This window comes from Balaenoptera musculus, chromosome 20, assembly GCF_009873245.2.
Source record: "Balaenoptera musculus isolate JJ_BM4_2016_0621 chromosome 20, mBalMus1.pri.v3, whole genome shotgun sequence".
Taxonomy (NCBI): domain Eukaryota; kingdom Metazoa; phylum Chordata; class Mammalia; order Artiodactyla; family Balaenopteridae; genus Balaenoptera; species Balaenoptera musculus.
This window is the reverse complement of record NC_045804.1, coordinates 47,158,012-47,182,885: the sequence shown is the minus strand read 5'-3', so window position 1 is coordinate 47,182,885 and position 24,874 is coordinate 47,158,012. Positions and strand designations below refer to the sequence as shown.

Genomic DNA, 24,874 nt, shown 5'->3' with positions numbered 1-24,874 from the left:
TAGGGTAAGTCACTGGGCTTAGCTAGAAAAACTGGAGTACTCTTTTTTTTTTAATGTGTATTTTATAATTCTTTATTTTATTTATTTATTTTTGGCTGTGTTGGGTCTTCGTTTCTGTGCAAGGGCTTTCTTCAGTTGCGGCAAGCGGGGGCCACTCTTCATCGCGGTGTGCGGGCCTCTCACTATCGCGGCCTGTCTTGTTGCGGAGCACAGGCTCCAGACACGCAAGCTCAGTAGTTGTGGCTCACGGGCCCAGTTGCTCCGCGGCATGTGGGATCTTCCCAGACCAGGGCTCGAACCCGTGTCCCCTGCATTGGCAGGCAGACTCTCAACCACTGCGCCACCAGGGAAGCCCTGGAGTACTCTTAACTGTAATTGGAAAGAGCAAAGAAGTATTTGGATGACTAAGTTTTTCTTCCCTGTCATTTGCTCTTTAGCTAGCATAGCAATCCACATTTAAGAGACCAACTTGATTGATCAAGGTAGTTTCTTACTATTTTGCATGTAGGATTTTGGGTTCTTTGGCTAATATAGGGCTAACAGTAATGGTCATTTACAACTGTTCCAGGATCTTTGTTTTTATATGATACTGCTATCTCATTGCTTATTTGACCATAGGTGTGATAAAGTTAAAAAAAAAAAAAATTCTTAAACTCAGTTGTGGGTAGGTATGAGTTGGTGGAAAACACAAAAGACCATAGGTTTGGCTTTTGGTTCTGTTTGACAACCTATTATTATTATTATTACAGTTATTATGATACTCGAATTCAATTAAATTCTCCATCTGTACTTTGGATCCCATACCCTCCCCCATCTCAACAACCTTACATCGTCCAGTATTCCTTTATTTAAATATTTAATGTCTGTCAACTAGTTTCTTCTTTTTGACTTATTAAAAAATTGAGATATAACTCATATATCATAAAATCACCATTTTAAAGTGTACAATTCAGTTGTTCTTAGTATGTTCACAAGGTTGTGCAAGTATCACCACTATCTAATTCCAGAACATTTTCATCACCCCAAAAGAAACCCTATACCCATTAAGCAGTCACTCCCCACTACTGTGTCTCATCAACCCCTGGAAACCACTGATCTGCTTTCTGTCTCTACAGCTTTGCATGTTTTGGATATTTCATGTAAATTGAATTATAATATGCGGCCTTTGTGACTTTCCATTGACTTTTTAAAAAAAATTTATTTATTATTTATTTATTATTAATTTTTTTTTTGGCTGTGTTGGGTCTTCGTTTCTGTGCGAAGGCTTTCTCTAGTTGCGGCAAGCGGGGGCCACTCTTCATCGCAATGCGTGGGCCTCTCACTATCGCGGCCTCTCTTGTTGCGGAGCACAGGCTCCAGACGTGCAGGCTCAGTAGTTGTGGCTCACGGGCCTAGTTGCTCTGTGGCATGTGGGATCTTCCCAGACCAGGGCTCGAACCCGTGTCCCCTACATCGGCAGGCAGATTCTCAACCACTGCGCCACCAGGGAAGCCCTCCATTGACTTTTTTTTTTTTTTTTTTTTCCATTGACTTTTAAACGTGTTTAAATCTTCCATTAAAAAATTAGTAAAGAAACCTCTCCGTCAACCCTACCACTTCTGCCCCATCTCTCCCTTGCATAACTCAGCTTCTTGAAGAATTATCTGTTTTTACTGTCTCCATTTTTTCATACCATACTTAATCTTTAGCACATTCCAGGGTGGATTCTGAATTTTACCACTACGAAAGCACCTCCTGAAAAGGTCTCCATGGTCTCACATCACTAACTCCAGTTTCAGTTTCCAGTTGACTCCTGAGAAGCACTGGGGTAACTGACACTCTTACCCTTCATGGACACCCTCTTCCCTTGGCCTCCTTGGCACCACATCACACTCTCCTGGTTTTCCTTCTTCCACCCTGTCTCCTGGTGTAGCTTCCTCTGTAACGATTGTATGTACAACCATTAAAGGATTCTTTGAGGCTTAGTGTTAAGTTGTCTTTTCTTCTCACTTTGTGTTTTCTCCTTAGGCACTCTCATCTGTGCCAGGCCCTCATTTGTTTGTTTGCAAATCACTTATACATTTTTTCCACATTTCCAAATCTGTTTTTCCAGATTTTCTGGGCTCTATACCTAGAGATCATACTTACTCAATATCTCTACTTGGATGTCTCAAATACAGCTCAAATTTATGATATTTCTCCTCAAAAATGGTTCTCTGCCTGAGTTCCCAGTTTCAGTGAATGGCACTGTCTATCCTGTTGAACAAGCCAGAACCCTAGGAGATGTCTGTAAACACATCCTCCCTCACCTCACATATCAGTCCATCAACAGATCTTGTCAATTTTCCTTCGTAAATGTCTCTAAATTCCTTTCACTTTTCCCTGTCTTTGCCACTGCCACCTTTGTCCAGCCTCTTAACTCAGATGACAGCAGTAGCTTTCTCACTGGTGTCTCTGCTTCCACTTGGTCCATCCTTATTCCATACCAAACATAAACCCTTAACATAGGTTATAATTATCCTGGTGTGATACTTTCACTTTCAGAAGTGTCCCGAATTAATTGATAAAATTGTATGGTTACCCTAATTATAAGGTCCTATATAATCTGGCCTCTATCTTCCTCTCCAGCCTCATTTTAAACCATGCATGCTTACTTTGCTGTCTGCATTTTAGACACAGTGGCTGTGTCTCAGTATGCCCCATGAAGTCTCCTGCCTCAGGGTCTTTGTACTTGCTCTTCTCTTTACCTAGGACCCTAGAATACCGTGTTCCCTTCCCCCTGTTCTTTGTTAATTTTTATTTTACTTTCAGTCCTCAGGGAAGCCTTCTCTGACCTTCCTAAGGCAGTTCCACTTATTATGTAGGTTTCCTAGCACCTCGTATCTATCTTTTATAGCATTCATCACAGTGACAATTTTACATATATTCGAATGATTCTTAAATTAATACCTATCTTCTACCAGACTGTCAGCTTCATGAAGGGAGAGATTATGTCTGTATTTGCTTTTACTACAGTATCTCCAGCATTTTGCACAATGCCTGGCATGTAGCTAACATGTAATACCTGTTGAATGAGTAAAGGAATGAACGCCAGCAATCACAATCTGTTAAAAATTCTAGTCCATCTAACTCAGTTTTAAAGGAGTATAAAAGTGTTTCACTCTCTTTGAGCAAAGTAGTGCTCAAAGAGAGTGAAACACTTTTATACTTCTTTAAAAGTGTGGAGTAGCCAAGTACCCCAACTTTCTTAATAATTCTGTTTACAATAGAGGTTGCCACCTGTCGGCCTGTGAATTGTATAAGGCTTGCAGTTATTTATTGTCCACATATACTTTAAGAATCATAGAAATTTCATATAAAAATATGGGTTGCTGGTTTCATTTGAAAATTTTAGAGATCTAGCAGAACTGGGCCAGCAAACCCACTTGACATTAATTATCTAGAACTGAGTAGTGACCATCCCCTTTGAAATGGTCATTTGTGTCATCTGGCATAGTGCTACCAGAAGTGTGGCCATTGGTCTGCCCGCTCGGCCACAAACCGTTTGTTACTGTCCACAGAGGCGAGGACCTTGTGCTGCACGTTTAGTTCAGCAGACACGTCTTTGGTTATGACTCTCAGTGTGTTGATTTACGTTCTGGCACAAGTTCTGTATCTTGTCAGGGACTGGCATTTTGAGTAGTACGTTGTAAATATTTGAGTTTGCAATTCCTGAATTTCACAATTTTATTCAAAATATCAGTGCAAAATAGCATTCAGAAATTTTAGGTTAACAATTCTGTAAATAGGTACTGCTCTTAGATGATACTGCTCATCGTTTATTTTATAAGGTTTCTAGGTTATTAAGTTTCTTTGATAGAAAAATTCTGAAATCCCACATTTCAGGGTTTAAGGCTTTGAACATAGACATCAGAATTGATTATATTCCTTTTGTGTGTCTAGCAATGAAGCTTAGTAATAGATTGGGCTACCACTATAGAATAAAGAATGTGAACTTGTTTGAATGCTTTAGCGTGGTACTCAGATGTGAACTTCTTTCCATGTGTAAAAATTGACTGTCATTGCTGTGTCATTGAAGGAAGTGGAGTTGGCCCATCTTTTCTGAACACTTGACTCATTTCAAAGGAGTAAAATACAATATTCTTGTTAGAATTAAAAATAAAGTTTTTATAGATTTAATATCTTTTTATTGCTACATAATTTATCTTGTTGAACCTGAATTTGTACTGCTTTTTATTAAGGAATACAAAGGCAGTGCTAGCCTTTTTTTTTCTTTTAATGTGAAAATTGATTGAGGCAATTGCTGTGCTATTGAGTGAAGCAGAACTGTGTTCATTGTTGCTTGCCTATGGATTAACTCTCTTTTATCAGCCCCCACAAATGACAAAATTAATATATATCTACCTCTGATGACTAGGAATAGACTTAATATCCCTTTAAACAGGCTTAATGTATTTTAATGAGACTTTTTATTGCTAGCATGTATTTATGCAATAAACTTCCATTTCCACTGTTTCATAGAAACTTGTCTTTAAAGATCACAAATCCCCACCTAAATGTAACGTCAGTCACTTTTGAAGTTATTATCCTCCTGACTTTGTTCCAGCATTTTGTATTTTTGACAGTTGCTGCGCAGTTGCTTCTTCATCTCATTTAATGCTTTTCCTGCCTCTCAAAATAGTTATATTGACACGAGGTTCTTAAAAAGTTAAACGTAAGTATATCATATGATATATTTGTACATATCTACTCAAGAGAAATGATAACACATCCTCGTGAAGACTTATATGTCAATATTTACAGCAGCATTGTTCATGATAGCCAAAAGGTAGAAACAATCCAAATAGCAATCAAGTGGTGAATGGATAAACAAACCACAAATGTGATTATTAATCCAGTGCATAAAGCACGATGCGGTTATCCATACAATGGAGTATAATTTTTTGGCTGTAAAAAGAAATGAAGTACTGACACATGCTACACCATGGATGAACCTCACAAATATTATGCTAAGTGAAAGAATCCAGATGCAGAGATCACATACTATATGATTCATTTGTATGAAATGTTCACAAAAGGCAAATCTGTGGAGACAGAAAGTACATTAGTGGTTGCCTAGAGCTGAGGGTGGAAATGAGGAATGACTTGCAGATGGGCACGAGTTTTCTTTTTGGGGGTGATGGAAGTGTTCTAAAATTGGATTGTGGTGATGGTTGCACAACTCTGGGAATATACGAAAAACTGTTGTGTACTTACAGGTGAATTTATAGTATGTAAATTATTCCTCAGGAAACCTGCTAAATATAGTCACATTTAAAAATTTGGTGCTTGTAGTATCTGTTATATTTAAGTATGTTAACCTGTTTTCATTATTAAACATTTTATACTGCTTCCTTTCCACTTTTAAGTATGATTTTCAAAGAATGCTACCATCAAATCATGTTATTTGATAATAGTAAAAATAGCCAGCATTTGTAAAACGGTTACTGTGTCGTAGGCATTATGCTAGTACTTTTCACAGATTATCTCACAGCAACTCTACATATGGGTATTATTATCCCCATTTTACAGCTGAGGAAACGGTCTCATAGAGGCTAAATAACTTGTCCAAAGTCACGTAACTAAGTAAGGAGACAATTAGGCAGGAATTGGAACAGAGGTACTCTTGTCCTCTGTGCTTCATGTATGAAGATGCAGTATTTTTGGTGGAAATTTATGCTGTCTTTCACATACTGTGACTGTTAAACACCCATATGTGTATGCCACTGCACTGAATGTACTACGTAACTATTTATATGTGTGATCTCCTAGGAAACAGGTGGGTGTTCGGTCCTGCCTGGTTGCATTAAAGCTTGTAGGACACAGCGAGTCTTACTAATCAGTTTTACTTCTTTTTCTCCACCCCTCAGTCTTAATTTTAAAGACCCTGAAGCAGTCAGAGCTCTGACTTGTACTCTCCTAAGGGAGGATTTTGGACTTTCTATTGATATTCCACTGGAGAGACTAATTCCCACGGTTCCCTTGAGACTCAACTATATTCATTGGGTAGAAGATCTGATTGGTCATCAGGACTCTGACAAAAGTACTCTCCGAAGAGGAATTGACATAGGTACATGGTTTTCAATTATTTTTTGGCTAAATATAAGTTTTATAAATTTTGCGAGGTCTTTGCAAATTCTTTGAAAACTTCTGGGTATTTGTTGTGTGAAAGAAGCTGGCTACAGATATCACTGTTCTTATTTGGGATACCTAGGCTTTTCTGCTGTCACTTTCTCTTGAGAAGGGATTGTCAGCACCAAACAGGGAGCAAGGGAGTAAGAGAAGTGCAGAATGAAAGTGAGGCCCTTTTTTTCTTAGCTTTTCAGATTACCACGTTGATGTCTCTGTCTGTTGGGCATTATTTTTACTCTGAATTATTTGGTGTTAGTACAGTAGTCCCTATATTGGGATTTTGTGGTGATGGTCACTTAATAAAAGATCATGTGGGACTGAATACTTTTAGGAATCTCTTAGGTGATTATTTGTAGAGAGTATTTAATCCAAAGTTAAAGGGAAGGAAAAAGACATCGAGTTAAAGGAAGATGTTCTCTTAATTGTAATCTTCTGAAATGGAGAGGACTGTCCTGTGTGATTCATTTGGGACTGTAAGTAGAGAAACAGAAGGAAATGAAGCCATGGTATGTTTTGCGATTATAAATGTATTATATGTTTTGTCATAGCCAATATTTTCATTTGATAGGGTTTGAAATTTGTTAATCTTTTGGCCTTTACTAATCCTTTATAGAAAGAGTGAAGAATTGAGTTAAAAACTGTGGACCCTATTTCTAAACATAGTTAATAGGAAACACAGTTTCTAGATAGTAGTAAATGTTCAGCATTTGTGTGTGTTTTCAGTGCTCATTGTACATGAGCTTTTCAGCAGCATTTATTGACCCCCTCCTTTCTCCTTTATGCACTGTCCTCCATTTTCTTCCACGACACCAGACTCCTCTGGTTTTCCTTTTTCGTTTCTAGTCACTCTTCTCCCCTTTTCAGGCTTACTTTCTTGTATTAAATGTTGAGAATTCCTAAAGCTCAGTCTTTAACCCTTTTCTTATTCAGCACTCTACCTCTAGGCAATTTCATCCATATCTATGACTTTATTTTCTGCTTCCATGCAGATAACCTACAAATTGTTTATTCCTCCAACTCAGATTACTTTTCTTGAACTCTAGTCCCAAATATATAAGAAACTTGGATATCTCAAAAACACCTCAGACTTTGTGATGTCCAAGACCAAACTCATATTCTTTCTTCCTAATCTTGTCATCCTTGATATTTACTTCTCTCCATTCTCACTGACAATGTCTATCACCATTTCCTGTTTTTCTCTCTTAAATATTTCTTAAATCATTTATTTTTCTCCTTCTCAGCTGCCACCATCCCAGTCCAAGTCACCATCATTTCTCCCTGTCTACAGAATAGCTTCTCAACTATTCTGTTCTTGTCCACTCTGTTGCCCCTCCATTCCATTCTCCAGAAAGTATGTATAAACCCATATCTGAGCACATCTTTACCACTTTAATAGCTTCCTATTGCTTCTGTGATAAACACCCAAAACCTTTATTAGGCCTATTAGAATTTTCATTGTCTGATTCCTGCCCTCTAGGTCTCTTTCTAGGTCTCTCTAAGCCTCATCTTTTTTTTTTTTAATAAATTTATTTATTTTAATTATTTATTTTTGGCTGCATTGGGTCTTCATTGCTGCGCGTGGGCTTTCTCTAGTTGCGGCGAGCAGGGGCTACTCTTTGTTGCGGTGCGCGGGCTTCTCATTGTGGTGGCTTCTCTTGTTGCAGAACATGGGCTCTAGGTGCGCGGGCTTCAGTAGTTGTGGCACGCAGGCTCAGTAGTTGTAGCGCACGGGCTCTAGAGCTCAGGCTCAATAGTTGTGGCGCACGGGCTTAGTTGCTCCGCGGCATGTGGATCTTCCTGGACCAGGGCTCGAACCCATGTCCCCTGCATTGGCAGGCGGATTCTTAACCACTGCGCCACCAGGTAAGTCCCTCTAAGCCTCATCTTATATTCTTCTCTTTTTTGTTTTTGGCACTTGTTCTAATAAGATGTCATGATTCCAGGCCTTTGTACATGTTGTTCCTTCTGCCTGGAACTTCCCACCTTCACCTCATTAATTCTTATTTGTACTGTAGTTGTCAACTCAAGCCTTATTTTCTCAAGAAAACCTTCTCTGACCTTCCAGCATAAGATAGGTTCCTTGAATATGAGCTTTAGAAAACCATGTTTTTTCCTTCATGGCATTTTTTTTAGTTTTAAACTACACATTCACTTGTCTGATTGATTAATGTCTTTCTCTGCCACTAGATTACAAAGTACAGAGCCTATTACTTTTTTGCTTACTATAATATCCAAAAGCCTAGCAAAGTTTCTGGCACACAGTAGGTGTTCAGTAAATGATTTGTTGAATGTCGATGGATAAATACATCATTCTTTCAACATTCAAAATTCTGAACATCCAATATGAACTAAGCACTATGTAAAAATAATGGGGTTTAACAAAAGTTTTTTTTCTTTTATGTTCATGGCAGAAGATTGGCTGATGGGTTATAAAAAGCTTAAAAAGCTTGAGAGCCTATTTAGTACTAATTTATTTTAATTATGCCCCAAACCCTCTAAAATAACACTTGGGGATATAGGAGGTTAATGGATTTTAGCTCTTCACAAGGGGCACTCTTGCTGAAATCACATTCATTCTAATTAGGGTTTTATATAAATTCTTCCCCCAGACTCCATTAGTTTGCTCTAATTCTATGGGTATACACTTTCCATTTTTATTTGTCATTACAAGGATTATTACCCATATAAAAATGTCATTCACGGGCTTCCCTGGTGGCGCAGTGGTTAAGAATCCGCCCGCCAATGCAGGGGACATGGGTTCGAGCCCTGGTCCGGGAAGATCCCACATGCCGTGGAGCAACTAAGCCTGTGCGCCACAACTGCTGAGCCTGTGCTCTAGAGCCCGCGAGCCACAACTACTGAGCCCACGTGCTTCAACTCCTGAAGCCCACGTGCCTAGAGCCCGTGCTCCGCAACAAGAGAAGCCACCACAATGAGAAGCCTGCGCACCGCAATGAAGAGTAGCCCCTGCTCGCTGCAACTAGAGATAGCCCGCATGCAGCAACGAAGACCCAACACAGCCAAAAATAAATAAATAAAAATTTTAAAAAAGTGTCATTCACCTTTCAGAGGGGATTAGGATGTTAGAATGCAAGTCTTCTGGTCTTAAGAACTGAGAAACTTGATTTTTTTTGGCGAAGGACAGGTCCTTTACCTGCGTTTATTACCCTCTTGGCACCTGATATTAGGGCAGCTGAGGGAAGGTGTCCTTTTTTCTTTTTCCTTTTAAATGAAATTGAAGTACGAAGAGAGAGGTAGTTGTATGAGAATCAAGGGCCTGGGATCTGGTCCGGATTTTTTTTTCTACAGAGCTGGAAGTGCTACTTAAATTTCCTTAATTTCCTTATTCTGAGTGGCTAGCAGGGGCTAAATAATTGTGAACTCTGAGAGGAGCTTGAGTACCCTTTACCACTCCTTCCTGCACCACCTCCCACATCCCCAAGGAGATGTTTGCCCAGTAGCATCAGGGCCAGGATGCTGTTAGGTAAACATGATAGAAAGTGTAGCAATCACTGTGACTGTCAGAGCTTAAATGTTCTGGCTATCAGTTGTTGTCATGTCTTTTACTGGCCTGTTCTGAGTACTTAATGAGGAAGCAGTAAGATGAGACTGGCTTTCCTCTGGGTTAGGAGTATCTCTGGCCTCCAGCTCTTCCTGCCAAATCCTTAGAAGGCTAGACTGGCACCATGATGTGGTCAGTGGAAAGTGGGAGTGGAATGGCTGGTATGGGCTGACTACTGTGGGCCTCCAAGAAGAACACCAGCTTTTCTTCTCTTGAGTATGCTCTTTAGGATCTTATTGGCCAAGATCAGTTAAAGGTTGTAAAAGCAATTATTTGTGGTTAGTATATACTCAAACATATACTCGTCCAGTCTATGGTTAGAGGTTCTACATGCAAGTTTAGGACCAAACCCTAGTTGTCAGAGAGATTTTTGCCTGGTCCATTTGCCTTTGAACGTCTCCCTTGAAACTGTGGTGGGGCAAGCCAATGACTGATGTTTTGGATCTGGATCAAGTGTTTTTCCATGTCTCCACATCTAAGAAATGAATCCTCTCTAGTTTTTAGGGTTTTTTTGTTTTGTTTTGTTTAACTTCTGGTTTCCTTCAAGTAACAACTTGCAGATAGATATGTGGGGAATTGAGTGGTTTAATATTATAAAAATTTTATACCCTATGTATTTTTTTCTGCTTTTGTAGAATGGGATGTATACATTGATCTATTTTAAGATATTACTGTGGTGTTTTAACAAATAACACTGATTTCTTTCAAGAAATCAAGTTTGTGAGAGATTTAAAATGAAGACTTTTTATAAAGTAAATTAAATTGCTTTGACAATTTTCAGTTAGTCAGTCATGTATTTCTTGATCACCAGCCAATTATGCATACTTCATTTTACATACAGCATACAAAGAAGACAGCAAGGTTTCTACCCTCTAGGAAATTTGAATCTAATTATGAGGTAAGACTAACATACATGAAGCCAGTAGCCACAGTATGTGTGTAATCAGTACCAGCTTGTGGTTTAAGCTGTTAAGGCTATAAGAAATTCTAAGAAGTGAAGAATGGTGTTTTTGCTTTTGGTCTCACCTTCCTCTCAGGTGTGTGCAATGTGTTTTGAATTCTTATTGTACTAGGTACTGGGGCATCCTGCATCTATCCTTTACTTGGAACAACCTTAAATGGCTGGTATTTCCTTGCAACAGAAGTAGATGACATGTGCTTCAACTATGCAAAGAAGAATGTGGAACAGAATAACTTATCTGATCTTATAAAAGGTTAGCTCTGTAGAATAAATACTCCTTTCAAGCTTTGTTTATTAACCTGTCTTTCTAATTTAACACATCTCATTGTCTTCTGCTTTAATATACAAACTTTGGTAATTTAAAACAGTCTGGTACATTGTAATTTGGTTTACTGCTTTGTTACCAGAATTAACTCAGAAAGAAACAGAGTAAACATAGTCGATCCTCATAATTTGTGAATTCTGTGTTTGTGAATTTGCCTACTTGCTAAAGTTTGCCTACTAGGGGCTATTTTTAGCCTCCAGATCAATACTCATGGTACTTTTGTGGTCATTCACAGACACGTGCAAAGTGGCAAAAAAATTGAGTCACCCAGCATGCATGTTCCCAGCTGAAGTTGGACAAGGCAATGTCCTGCTGTCTTGTTTCAGCTCTCATACTGTAAACAAGTGTCCTTTTCATGGTCTGTTTAGTACCACTTTTTTTTTTTTTGCAGTTTTGTGCTTTTATTGGTGATGTTGCTGTTTATAATGGCCCCCTAAACACAGTGCTTAAGTACTGCCTAGCGTTCCTAAGTACAAGAAGGCTGTGATGTGCCTTACAGAGAAAATACATGTGCCAGATAAGTTTCGTTCAGACATGTTATAGTACTGTTGGCCATGAGTTCAATGTTGATGAATCAGTAAGGATATGTATTGATTGGTTGATGAAAATGTTGGGACCAGAGGCTCAAACTTAGCTAATCATGTATTTCTCTTAGGAGCCAGTGGTTCAGTATTCACTAATTCAGGGTTCGTGGTGACTTTATAGAACACAACTACCACTAAAGATGAGAATCAACTGTGTATAAAGTAACCTAGTCACCAAGATTTTTAAGAGGAAGAAAATCCTGCTATTGATTAAACTCTATCGTCTTTTTTATTTCAGTACGTGGAACTGTGCTACAAATAGTCAAATCCCCTTAATGCTTAGTTACTTTTTACGTCTGTGCTTATTGTATATATATAAAGGGCTGGGTTTTTTTTTTGTTTTTTGTTTTGTCATTAAGGAGACTTTATGTCTGTCTTTGGAAGAAATAGGCTTTTCTTACTAGTGTTAAACATATCGTAAGGGGAGATATTAATATATTATTAATGAGTTTTTTAGTTATCCATTCCTGTGTTACAAATTACTCCAAAATCTGGCGGCATTAAACAATAAACATTTATTAATAATCTCGTGGTTCCTGTGGGTCAGGAGTTTGGGTGTGGCCTAGCTGGTTGGTTCTGGTTCAGAGTCTTTCATGAGGTTGTCATCTGAAAGACTGGGAGTAGAGATGTGCTTTCAGGATGGCTCATTTACATTGCTTTTGGCAGGAAGTTTTAGTTCATTGCCATGTGGCTCTCTCCTCAGGGCTACTTGAGCATCATTACAGCATGTCAGCTGGCCTCTCCTAGAGCAAGTAGTTCAAGAGACAGGGCAAGGAGGAAGCCATATTGCTTTTTATGACCTAGCGTCAGAAGTGATACCTATCACGCTCATCACATTCTCTTCAATAAAAGCGAGTCACTGAGTGAAGCTACACTCAAGGAGGGGGAAATCAAACTCTGCCTCTTGAAGGGACTAGTATCAAAGAATTTGTGGACATATTTGAAAACTACCACAGTATTAATAGTAGTTAACAGTCTCTGTTTTTTCTCCTAGTGGTAAAAGTACCACAGAAGACCCTCCTGATGGATGCTCTTAAAGAAGAATCTGAGATAATCTATGACTTTTGCATGTGCAACCCTCCCTTTTTTGCCAATCAGTTGGAAGCCAAGGTAAGGTATCTTCTGCTTTAAAGTAGTTGAATATTTAGTTAAGTTTTCCTTGTTTGCAAGATAAGAGCAACTTTTATTTTGGAAGCTGTATCAGTTAGGATGCTTCTGGTATCAAGCACCTGAAAACCCAATTCATATTGACTTAACAAGAAAGTTTATTGGTTTACGTATCTGAGAAATCCAGCAATAGTCTGGACTTCAGGAACAGTTTGATCGAGGAGTTCATGATAGTATCAAGGCTGAGACTCTGTTTTTTCAGGTTCCCCTTGGCTCTTATTGGGCCCTTGGTTGTTTTTGTTCTCAGACTGGTTTACTTGTGGCAGAGTAATATTTGGGGAGTGGGAGAGGGTGAGAAGAGAGCTCTTTTCTTCCCCAAACCATTTAACATTTGGCTTTCTTCTGATTGGACCAACTTAGGTTACAGTCTACTCTACTGCATTGGGCTTATTGGCTTAAGGAGAGGGTCACTGTTTTTACTGCCACCTATCATTTGATAGCAAACAAATGTCTTATTTAGTCTTTCCAACTTGAAATGAATATATTCATTTCATGAAATAAAATATATTTGCTTATGAATATGGAAAGAGATGCATTGGCTAAAAAAACTAACCTATTAAAAATCAATATGATATTATTGATTTAACCTAAGTTTTCCTTCATCTAGAAAAGAATTAATATATTTGCTTATGAATATGGAAAGAGATGCATTGGCTTAAAAAACTAACCTATTAAAAATCAATAAAATATTATTGATTTAACCTAAGTTTTCCTTCATCTAGAGAAGAATTAATAGAAAGTGAATAATATTAATCAGAAGGAAACGAGGGGGTGTGTATGCTTAAAACTTTGGGAGAATAAATTGTTTTTAGAATCACTCAGATACTCTAAAGTACCATTTACATACCTCATAACAAAATAAATTCCAGATGGATTAAATTTGGTTGCGGCAGGGGGAAGTGGACAGAAATTTATTAGCAATACCAACATTCTAGATTGGAACATGAAGTGAAGCAGGATTTAAGAAATCTAAATTTTAGCCTTCAGTGCAGATAAATTTGAGAACTATAGATAAAATAGCCACATCCTGGAGTACATTTCTTTTAAAAAATGTTGAGATACAGCATATATACATAAAAGTACACATGCCATGCGTGTAAACTGGATTTTCCAAAGTGAATATTCTTATAGAACCAGCATCCAGATGAAGAAATAGACTATAACTAGCACCAGAACTAAATAACTTTTTATAGCAACTTTACTGAAGTACAATTTACGTGCCATCAATTCACCCACTTAAAGGGTAGAATTTAATTATTTTTAGTATATTCACAGAGTTGTGTAGCCATCACCACAATCAATTTTAGAGCATTTTCATCACCCCACCCCACCCCCCCCACGAAAAAAGAAAAAAACAACCCACACCCATTAGCAATTACTCTCGGTTTCCTTGCAGCCCCCTTAGTCCTAGGCAACTATCAGTCTACTTTCTGTTTCTGTGGAGTTGCCTTTTGCGGTCATTTCATAAAAATGGAATCATATAATGTGTGGTCTTTTGTGACTGACTTCTTTCACTAAGCATAATATGTTTTCAAGGTTCATCCATATTGTAGCATGTATCAGTACTTCATTTCTTTTTATTGCCGAATAATATTCCATTGTATGGAAATATCACATTTTACTGATCCATTCATCTGTTGATGGACATTTGGGTTTTATTCACTTTTTGGCTATTATGAACAATGCTGCTGTGAGCATTCATGTACAAGTGTTGCGTGAACATGTTTTCATTTCTCTTAGGTGTATACCTAGGAGTGGAATCACTGGGTCATATGGTAACTCTATGTTTAATTGTTTGAGGAACTGCCAGGATGTTATCCAAAATGGCTGCACCATTTTTTATTCCCCTATGAGTAGTGTATGAGAGTTCCAATTTCTCCACATCTTTGTCGACACTTGTTTTTATCTGTCTTCTTGATTCTAGCCATCCTAGAGAGTATGAAGTAGCATCTCATCATGGTTTTAATGTGCGTGTCCCTGATGGCTAATGATGTGGAACATCTTTTTGTGTGCTTATTGGCCATTTGTGTATCTTCTTTGGAGAAATGCCTATTCAGATCCTTTGCCCATTTAAATTGGGTTATTTTTCTTTTTACTATTGTTGTAAGAATTCTTTATGTATTCTATATGCAAGTCCCTTATTAGATATATTATTTGCGAACATTTTCTCCCATTCTGTGGGTTGTCTTTTTTCTTTTTACTATTGTTGTAAGAATTCTTTATGTATTCTATATGCAAGTCCCTTATTAGATATATTATTTGCGAACATTTTCTCCCATTCTGTGGGTTGTCTTTTCATTTTCTTGATGGTGTCCCTTGCAGCCTGGAAGTTTTTACTTTTGAGGAAGTCCACTTTATCTATTTTCTCTTCTGTTGCTTATGCTTTTGGTGTCATATCTAAGAAACCATTGCCTAATGCAAGGTCATGAAGATTTACTCCTATGTTTTCTTCTAAGAGTTTTATTGTTTTAGCTTTTTACATTTAAATCTTTGATCTGTTTGGGTTATTTTTTTATATGGTGTGAGGTAGGAGTGGATTAAATATTTAAATTTTAAAAGTGACACCATAAAATACTAGAAGAAAACAAAAAAATATTTATATAATCTTTGGGTGGAATATTTTCAGTGTATGATACCAAGAGAGAAAAAAGTGACAGAATTGGCTAGATAAAAAGGTAAAACGTTAATATGTTTAATCACAAAGATGGAAGGTAAAGACCCTGGGAGGGAGTATTTGCATGAATGCCATTGTTTCAAATGCCAAGATTATACGATTTTTAAACCCCAAATCTAGCCTGATACCTGGAAACGGAAATTATGTCTAAGCATTCTTGTGTAAAACTAGGTTACAGTCAAAGAGCTGGCCTTAAGGTGTAAAGGTTTTTCACCAGGGTTTGTTGTTGTTGTTGTGTTGTTCAGGGAGTAAACTCTCGAAACCCTCGAAGACCCCCACCTAGTTCAGTAAATACAGGAGGAATCACAGAGATCATGGCAGAAGGGGGCGAATTAGAGTTTGTTAAAAGGATCATCCATGACAGTTTACAGCTTCAGAAAAGATTAAGGTAAGTTGGTAATAAGAATATTATCCACTATGTAATTCAGAAAGAAACCGTGTCACTGAGAGGAAACAAAATCACTGTGGTCTGAAGAATAAACAGATAAAACCCGAAAAGGTAGAAGGTCCTACAGTCTGCAAAGACCCTCTTTCTGAGGATGCTCTCATGCCTTTAATTGATTTGTGTTTCCTGTAATCATCTATAGTGCATGGATAGAAAGAAGGAAAATACCATATGATTGTATTGCTCCCATTAGTATGGTCCTGTGATGGAACAAAACTGATTCAAATATGGCTTTTGATTAGAAAACAGATGGGTTCAGATCTGCCCCATGAACCAGAATAAATTTGTTGCCTAGTCCTTGAAGCAATTTATGTTCTTGGAATCAGTCTCCCAAACGATGACAGATGTGAGCACATTGAGCTGTCAAGAACTTAATGAAGGGAAACTGAGGTCACTAACCAGCTCCAGAGGAGAATTAAGTCTATTCATTTTTAAAAGCTAATTATTTCGGACAACACACCTGTCATTAAGCAGCATAAGGTACTCAGAAAGAGCTATTTGTCTCGCTTGACTTCTCACCCTGCCAAGTGTTGGTGAAATGATGGATAATGTGGTAGTTCAGACTAAAAGGGCTTTCAACCCTAGGATTTAGCTTTGTGACATAGAGAAGAATTTTTAAAAATTGTGGTAAAATATGCGTAACATAAAATTTACCATCTTAACCATTTTTAAAGTGTACAGTTCAGTAGCATTAAGTACATTCATATTGTTGTGCAGCTAACCTCCAGAACTCTTTCTTCTTGTAAAAGTAAAACTCTGTACCCATTAAACAACTAGTCCCCATTCCCTCTCTTCCCATAACCCCTGGCAACCACCATTCTTCTTTCCATCTCTATGAATTTGACTATTTGAGGTACCTTATGTAAGTGGAATCATATTTGTCCCTTTATGACTGGCTTCTTTCCCTTAGCGTCAAGTCCTCAGTGTTCATCCACGTTATAGCATGTTTCAGAATTTCCTTCCTTTCTAGGGCTGAATAATATTAATATTCCATTGTATGTATATAGCTACATTTTGTTTATCCGTTTATCTGTTGATGGACACTTGGGTTACTTCCACGTTTTGGCTATCGTGGATAATGTGGCTAGGAACATGGATGTGCAAATATTTCTTAAGACCCTGCTTCGAATTCTTTTGGGTGAATACCCAGAACTGGAATTGCTAAGTAGGGAAGCCTTTTTTTTTTTTTCCCCCTTTTGGATTTATAGGTGTTTAAAGCCGCTTATTTTAGTAGGCCAGTTCCAGAATCAACAAATATCCTGATTTGTTAAATGTGAGTTTATTTAAATATGGAAAGCAACTGGATTCTTGGATGATCTGCCTCAGAAAATTTACACAATATTAAAGCCAAAGGTTAATAAATTTTTGCCTTAAATTGATTTCTTCAAAGAAAAATGGTACAGATGAACCTGTTTGCAAGGCAGAAATAGAGACACAGACATAGAGAACAAATGTATGGACACCAAGCGGGGAAGAGAGGGATGGGGTGAATTGGGAGATTAGGATCGACACATATACACTAATATGTATAAAATAGATAACTAATGAGAACCTGCTGTATAGCACAGGGCACTTTACTTAATGCTCTGAGGTGACCTAAATGGGAAGGAAATCCAGAAAAGAGGGGACATATGTATACATATAGCTGATTCACTTCACTGTACAGCAGAAACTAACACAACATTGTAAAGCAACTATACCCCAATTTAAAAAAAAAACAAAACATTAGGATGTGAGGAAGAAAGAGCCTTAAGTTATACTGAGCATTGAGAAGAGTCTGAGTAAGTAAAGTAAACTGAAAGCAACAGAGCACTGAGACTCATGACAGTAGGTAACCGGGACCATGTGGCCATTTCAGTATCTGTCAGCTTTTGAGGGAACTGGAGTCATTCAACAAAATGGGGAAGGTTGTTTTCAGGAGCCTATTAATCAGCAAGTTTCTATTATTTCCAAAGTTCCATTTGAACTACAAAAAATATGTTTTAAATGAACACCATTCTAAGAGAGGAAATTGGTCAGTACGTTCCAAGTCCGCCTGTACCTGGCTCTATGGCAGCCCACAAATTGAATGAAAGGTGAACGTTTGCTGGGAAGGGTATATTGCTAGAGCCCATCATGTCTCTGAAGAGTCAACCATTTCAAGGTTGGTGTCGCGTATAGGAAAAGTTACCCAGTTACGATTCATATAAAGAAAGGGTTCAGCAGTCTTGTCTGCTCTGTTAGGACTCAGGCAGGTTGAGAGGGAAGATAAAAGGAGGAAAGGAAGAATGAAGTGATTTTCATTGAAGAGAAAATAGAGCAGTGTTTTTTGAAAGAGTTTTGCTCACAAATATTGTTTACAATTTCATGTCATACTTTGGTGACTTTCATTTGTATATGTTACCAGTTCATGTCCTGCATATTTTTGTAGTTGACATAATGTTTATACCACTATGCGACTCTCAAATTTTAAAATGCTGTGGAAACTGCATATTTTGAAGCTATGAAAAATAAGGGATTGAAAACAAGTATTTAAACCCCACCATCTGCTTCTTATGCCCCTTCTTGTTCCTGAAGAAATGCAGAAATTAAGCCAAATTTGTAACATTATGGAGTGAAATAAGTTATATTTGTTGGACTGATCTCAGTGATGGCACTCCAGATGCCTCACCTCCCCGTTATGATTCATGCCTTGCCTAAGTCACGCTCAGCAGCAAGTGCAGTTTTGTATCTTAAGGAATTTTGCAGCTGGGAGGCCCTTGAGAGAGAAAGTTATCCAACCTCTTAGTTGTACAGATTAGAAATTTGGGACCCAGATCTCCTAATTCTGGTCCAGTGCTCTTTCCACCACTCTATGTAGCCTCTGTAGCCCAGACTGCAGTTAGACTTCTAAGTACACAGCCTTTTCTTTTCTACTCCTTTTCTTTTCTTTTTTCTTTTCTTTATTGTTGAGGTATAATTGACATATGACATTATTAGACGGCCTTTCTACTGTTGATGAAGATTTTCAAGTGCTTGTCTTAATAGCATTTTCTTTTTTTAGAGACTCACTCACCTAACCTTCTAAATACATTAGCAGACTTTATCAAACCCCTTATGGCCTGGATTTTACTCTTGTCATTGGTTATTAGGTCTATAGCTGATGCCCTTTATGGCAGTGATTCTGTGATTTTTCCAGGAACCAGATTTACCAAGTTCCAACTTAATACTGGTTTTACTCCCTGTTTTTGCTTTTTCCTTTCCATTCCTTACCCCCTGCCAGATGGTGGAGACTTCTTGGGTCTGGGTAAAATCCACATATCTGGTGATGGATAATAAATTAAACAATCTAGGCCTTTTTTTTTTTTTTTTTTTTTTTTCAATCTAGGCCTTTTGAAATGTGATTCTTTGACTTTTTTTTTTTTTTTTTTTGATGTGGACCATTTTTAAAGTCTTTATTGAATTTCTTACAATATTGCTTCTGTTTTATGTTTTGGTTTTCTGGCCAGGAGGCATGTGTGATCTTAGCTCCCTGACCAGGGGATCGAACCCACACCTGCTGCATTGGAAGGTGAAGTCTTAACCAATGGACTGCCAGGGAAGTCCCTCTTTGACTTATCTTTTAAATTTTTTCTCATTGGTAAAGTGAGATAATAATAGCTACCTCATACCTCATAGGGTAGTCATAGAATTGAATGATTATGTATTTGATGTAATTAAAAATAATAATGAATAGCAAATAGGATCTTTTAAACTCTTGACCATTTTAGGAATCCAGTAGATTTAAATGCTATGGTCTGCTGTGTTGAAAGGAAATGTTAAGAGTACTCTGCTATTTTACTTTAATGCAAAGTCCCCCTCCTTTTCTGTTTTTTTCTTAAAACTAGGTGCTAGCATAGTTTTGGGGTGCTGTAAGTGATGGTTGCAAGGAACAATTGTAGGGCTTCCTTGGTGGCACAGTGGTTAAGAATCTGCCTGCCAGTGCAGGGGACACTGGTTCGAGCCCTGGTCCAGGAAGATCCCACATGCCGCAGAGCAACTAAGCCCGTGCACCACAACTACTGAGCCTGTGCTCTAGAGCCTGCGAGCCACAACTACTGAAGCCCGCATGCCTAGAGCCTGTGCTCTGCAACAAGAGAAGCCACCACAATGAGAAGCCTGTGCACAGCAGTGAAGAGTAGCCCCCGCTCACTGCAACTAGAGAAAGCCCGCACGCGGCAACGAAGACCCAACACAGCCAAAAATAAAATTAAAAAAAAAAAGAACAATTGTAAATTTTATAACTGAGCTTTTAGTTAATTTTCCAGCTGAAAGACTGTCCAGTTCTACAACAAACTTTGACTTACCTTTATAAAAGGGTAAGCCACTTCATTTTCCTTGTCTGTAAGGTTGGGATAATACCTTTTATGGTATTAAATGTTAAAAGAACATAGGAGCCAGCTCCCACATTGTTAAAAGAACAATATGGGACAATATAAGCTGAGAATGAATAATGACAATAATGGATTATAACCCACTGAATAAAGTAAGCAAATAAAATACATAGGGGGATAGAGGAAAAGCTCCTTGTTTACTCTAGAATGCCAACTAATAAATGTAGAAGGAACAATAAAATTAGAAAAATCACTGTTTTGCAGTCATTATAGTAATAATTGATTTCATGGAGGAATCAACAATGGAAAGTTTGAAGAGGAACAGGATATTTTCATAGTTTCAAAGTATTTCCCCAGTTACAAAGTATTTCAGTTACAAAGGGATATATGGTAACTTTATAGTGGAGAGACTGGGGGATACCACCTTGACCAGGTGATCACCTCCTGATGGGGGTCACCTAGAAGGACACATAGCACCTCTGTGCCCTTCATGCCCAAAATGTTTTACCTGAATCCATGAGGAAATTTCAGAGAAACCAACTTGAGGGATTTTGTAAGACAATTTTTCAAAAATATTAAGGTCCTGAAAGTAAAAAAAGACCACAGAACTGTTCCAGATTGAAAGAGACTAAAGAGACTTGACACGTAAATGAAATGCGTAATCCTAGATTGGATCTTGCATCAGGGGAGAAAATTGACATGACGGACGTTATCGGGATAATTGGTGAAATTTGAGTATGGACTGTATTCCAGATAATAGTATCGTATGAGTGTTAAATTTTCTCAATTTGATCATTGTTCTGTGGTTATAAAAGAGAATGTCCTTGTTTTGAAAATGTACATGCCAAAATATTTAACATTAGGGGCATGATGATGTCTGTAGCTAACTCTCAAATGGTTTAGAAAAAAACACACACAGAGCAAGCAAATGGGGCAAAGTACAGTGAATCTGGGTGAAGAGTGTACTGGAATCATTTGTACTAACCTTGCAATTTCTATACGTTTGAAATAATTTCAAAATAATTTTTCTTGAAACCTGCTGTCTCTGAGGAATTACTAAATGCTGTAATGAGTGGAGTGCTACTTTGATCATTAAAATAGTATAATGGTTCAAAATCTCTTGGGTAACTGATCTTCCTTTTCCTTTTTTTTTCCTACATGCGTTTTGATTAGTTGTCACAAGATGCCTGTTGAGAGTAGCTAGGATCTAATGGGTAGGCTTTTTTTTTTTCTGGCTGCGTCAGGTCTTAGTTGCCTGCGGCACACAGGATCTTCGTTGAGGCCTGCGGTATCTTTCGTTGCGGTGCATGGGCTTTTCTCTAGTTGTGGCGCGTGGGCTCCAGGGCAAGTGGGCTCTGTAGTTTGCGGCACGTGGGCTCTAGTTGAGGCGCGCGAGTTCAGTAGTTGTGGCGCACGGGCTTAGTTGCCCCATGGCATGTGGGATCTTAGTTCCCTAACCAGGGATTGAACCTGTGTCCCCTGCATTGGAAGGCGGATTCTTTACCACTGGACCACGAGGGAAGTCCCTCAGTAGGCATTTTTTTAAAAAGTGAAGCTAAAACAATTTTTAATACACCCAATTACTTCTGCTTGTTCTATAAGAAATATAACTTGCAGAAAACAGTTGATATATTGATGAGATTCAATCTTAAGATAGGGAATTCCCTGGTGGTCCAGTGGTTAGGACTCTGCGCTTTCACTGTCAAGGGCGTGGGTTCAATCCCTGGTCGGGGAACTACGATCCTGCAAGCCGTGTGGCCAAAAAAAAAAAAGAACGAAGAAAGAAAAGATTCACAATATACTAATTAGCTTACAGTAAGGGTTAAAAGAAATGAACTCTGCCAAGCCCATGTTAAGTACCAACGACATATTACAAGCCTGAGTTATTTAAATATTTGCTTCCCTTCATTTCCTGAGGAAATTTGTAGCATCTTTCTTTTGTCTCTGTTCTGGGCCTTTTCTTGGCTTCTGGTGACTCTGATCTAATCTGTTCAGGACATGGATGCAACTACAGATGATCGTACTAAGTGAAGAAGTCAGAAAGAGAGAGACAAATACCATATTATATCACTTATATGTGGAATCTAAAATATGGCACAAATGAACCTATCTATGAAACAGAAACAGACTCACTGACATAGAGAACAGACTTGTGGTTGCCAAGGGGGAGAGGAGATGGTGGAGGGATGAAGTGGGAGTTTGAAGTTAGTAGGTGCAAACTATTACATACAGAATGGATGAACAAGGTCCTACTGTATAGCACAGGGAACTATATTCAGTATCCTGGGATAAACCATAATGGAAAAGAGTATAAAAAAGAATGTCTATATGTGTATAACTGAGTCACTTTGCTGTACAGCAGAAATTAACACATTGTAAATCAACTATACTTCAATGAAAAAAAATTTTTTTAAAAATCTATTCAGGAATGCTAATTTTAAAAGAAAGGTGTTAATTAACCTATTTTATACTGTTACTTTGTGAGTACTAATTGCTCTTAATTTCTTTTCCTTCATCTTGTTCCTAACTTACCAAAGGCTTTTAATTCCTGGTTAATGATTTCTCCACTGCCTTCTTAAAGGGAGCATATTCTTTTTCTTCCAAACCTTGTAAAGCCGCCAAATGAAATAGATTATGCTCTGAGTAAATTTACCCAGGTTTGTTTAAAGTAATTTAGGTAGGACAATTATTTATTTGTGTTTTCAAATCAGAAAAAGGATTGTTTAAACAAAAATAAGGATTGTCATCCGTTGTTGAACCCACAAACAATAAAAACAAATAAAATATTGGTTAATGCACACTACTTCTAAAGCAGTATAATAGTATTTGTCATACTTTTATAATTAATTAGATTTTCATCTGTATTATTTAATGTGTTAGGTTGAACCGTATAAAATTGCCAGTCTTCAACAGTTTCCAACTTATAAAAATGGAAATTTTTTGTAGTTTTAACTTGGCATGTGATTTTAGAGGCTCTTAAATTCACTTAGAGTTTTTGTTACTTTAAAATTCACCTTCATAGTAGCTATTTTGCATACAGACAGATACATATTGAATGTATATCCCCTTAATCTGAAATTTCTCTTTAAAACTAATGTGCAATTAGATGAATTTCAAATGACAGGAGTAATTATGATGCTTGGTGAAAAAAGCAGGATACAGATTATGTATTGCTAGTATAACTAAGCTATGTTATAAAGCAAGAAATATGCAAAACATTACTGTATTGTTAACTATTCTTTATATTTGAAGATATAAGGTACATTATTATTTAGAAATTTATATACTTAAATCAGTTCTATTGAGGTATAACTTACTTACAGTTACATTCTCCAATTTAAGTGTATGATTTGATGCATTTTGACAAATGTGTACATTACCACCACCACAGTCAAGATGTAGAACATTTCTATCACTGTAAAAAAGTTCCCTAGTGGCCCTTTGCAGTCTCTTCCCACCCTACCCAGCCTCTAGTGATCACTGATTTTTCTGTCACAGTAGTTGTTTGTTTGTTTGTTTTTTGTTTTGTTTTATTTATTTTTTGGCTGTGTTGCTGTGTTGCTGCGTACGGGCTTTTCTCTAGTTGTGGCGAGCAGGGGCTACTCTTCGTTGCGGAGCACGGGCTCTAGGCACGCGGGCTTTAGTTGTTGTGTCACAGTAGTTTTGCCTGTTTAGACTTTTAAATAAATGGAATCATACAGAATGTAGTTTTTTGTGTCTGGCTTTGTATTGTAAATATTTTAACTTTTCTGTGTATTATGATGTTTTGACCTCTCTGGCTGGGGGAGACTGCCCCTCCCTGGGCTCTTCGATTCTTAGATATGGCAAAGGACCAGCCTGAGCAGGCCTTGGATCTGCAAGACCAGAGCCCTCCCTCCTCTCTCTGCCCTTGCAGCCGAGGAGGCCATCTTCCTCTGCCTGAGTCATCCCAGGGCTGGGTGCCAGGCAACTGGGGACCACTCCATAGCCCAGAGCCCACGGAGGTTATTCACACTAGCTGATCCTAAAGTGCTGCCCTTGCCCTGCCTTGCCCGTCCTGAGGAGACCCCAGTAAAGGCCGTGGCCTAAGCACTCCCCTCACTCCTGTCATCTGCCTCCTGACCACCCTAGTGTCTTCCCCATGTGACCCTGCATGGTGAGTCCTGCCTGTCTCTAGGAGTTGTAAGTATAATAAACTTTGTTTTTTCCTGAGCCTGTCCTCTGTCTCCTCGTGGCTGCACCTGACTTGCTATCTCATAAAAGAACACAAAACAGGCTTTCACGTAGCATGTCCGTGCATTGTATGAATAGTCTCCCTTTTTATTGCTAAGTAGTATGCTGTTATGTGCATATACCCAATTTGTTAATCCACTCACCAGTTGATGGACATTTGGGTCATTTCCAGGTTTTGGCTAGTATGGATAACACCGCTGTGAACATTTGCATACAAGTCTTCGTGTGGACTTAAGTTTTCCTCTGTCTTGAGTAAATACCTAGGAGTAGGATTCCTGAGTCAAGTTGCCAGGCTGTTTTCAAGTGGCTGTATGTACTATTTTACATTCTCACCAGCAATGTTTGAGAGTTCCAGCTGACACCATTTGATATTGTCATTCTTTTAAAGTTTATCCATTCTAATGGTTATATAGTGATATCTCATTCTGGTTTTAAGTTGCATTTCACCGATGACCAGTGATGG

The 24,874-nt window shown here is 38.1% G+C and overlaps 1 protein-coding gene across 2 annotated transcripts in view; it reads left to right on the top strand.

Moving 5' to 3' along the window:
- The window catches only part of METTL16 (methyltransferase like 16), a 60,991-nt gene that overhangs the window by 13,002 nt on the left and 23,115 nt on the right, over window positions 1-24,874 (top strand). For both annotated transcript variants that reach the window (XM_036836549.1, XM_036836550.1), the window contains exons 3-6: window positions 5,889-6,088; window positions 10,786-10,926; window positions 12,577-12,692; window positions 15,669-15,811. In XM_036836549.1, coding sequence (XP_036692444.1) covers window positions 5,889-6,088; window positions 10,786-10,926; window positions 12,577-12,692; window positions 15,669-15,811 — 600 coding nt within the window. The remainder of the gene's footprint in view (window positions 1-5,888; window positions 6,089-10,785; window positions 10,927-12,576; window positions 12,693-15,668; window positions 15,812-24,874) is intronic.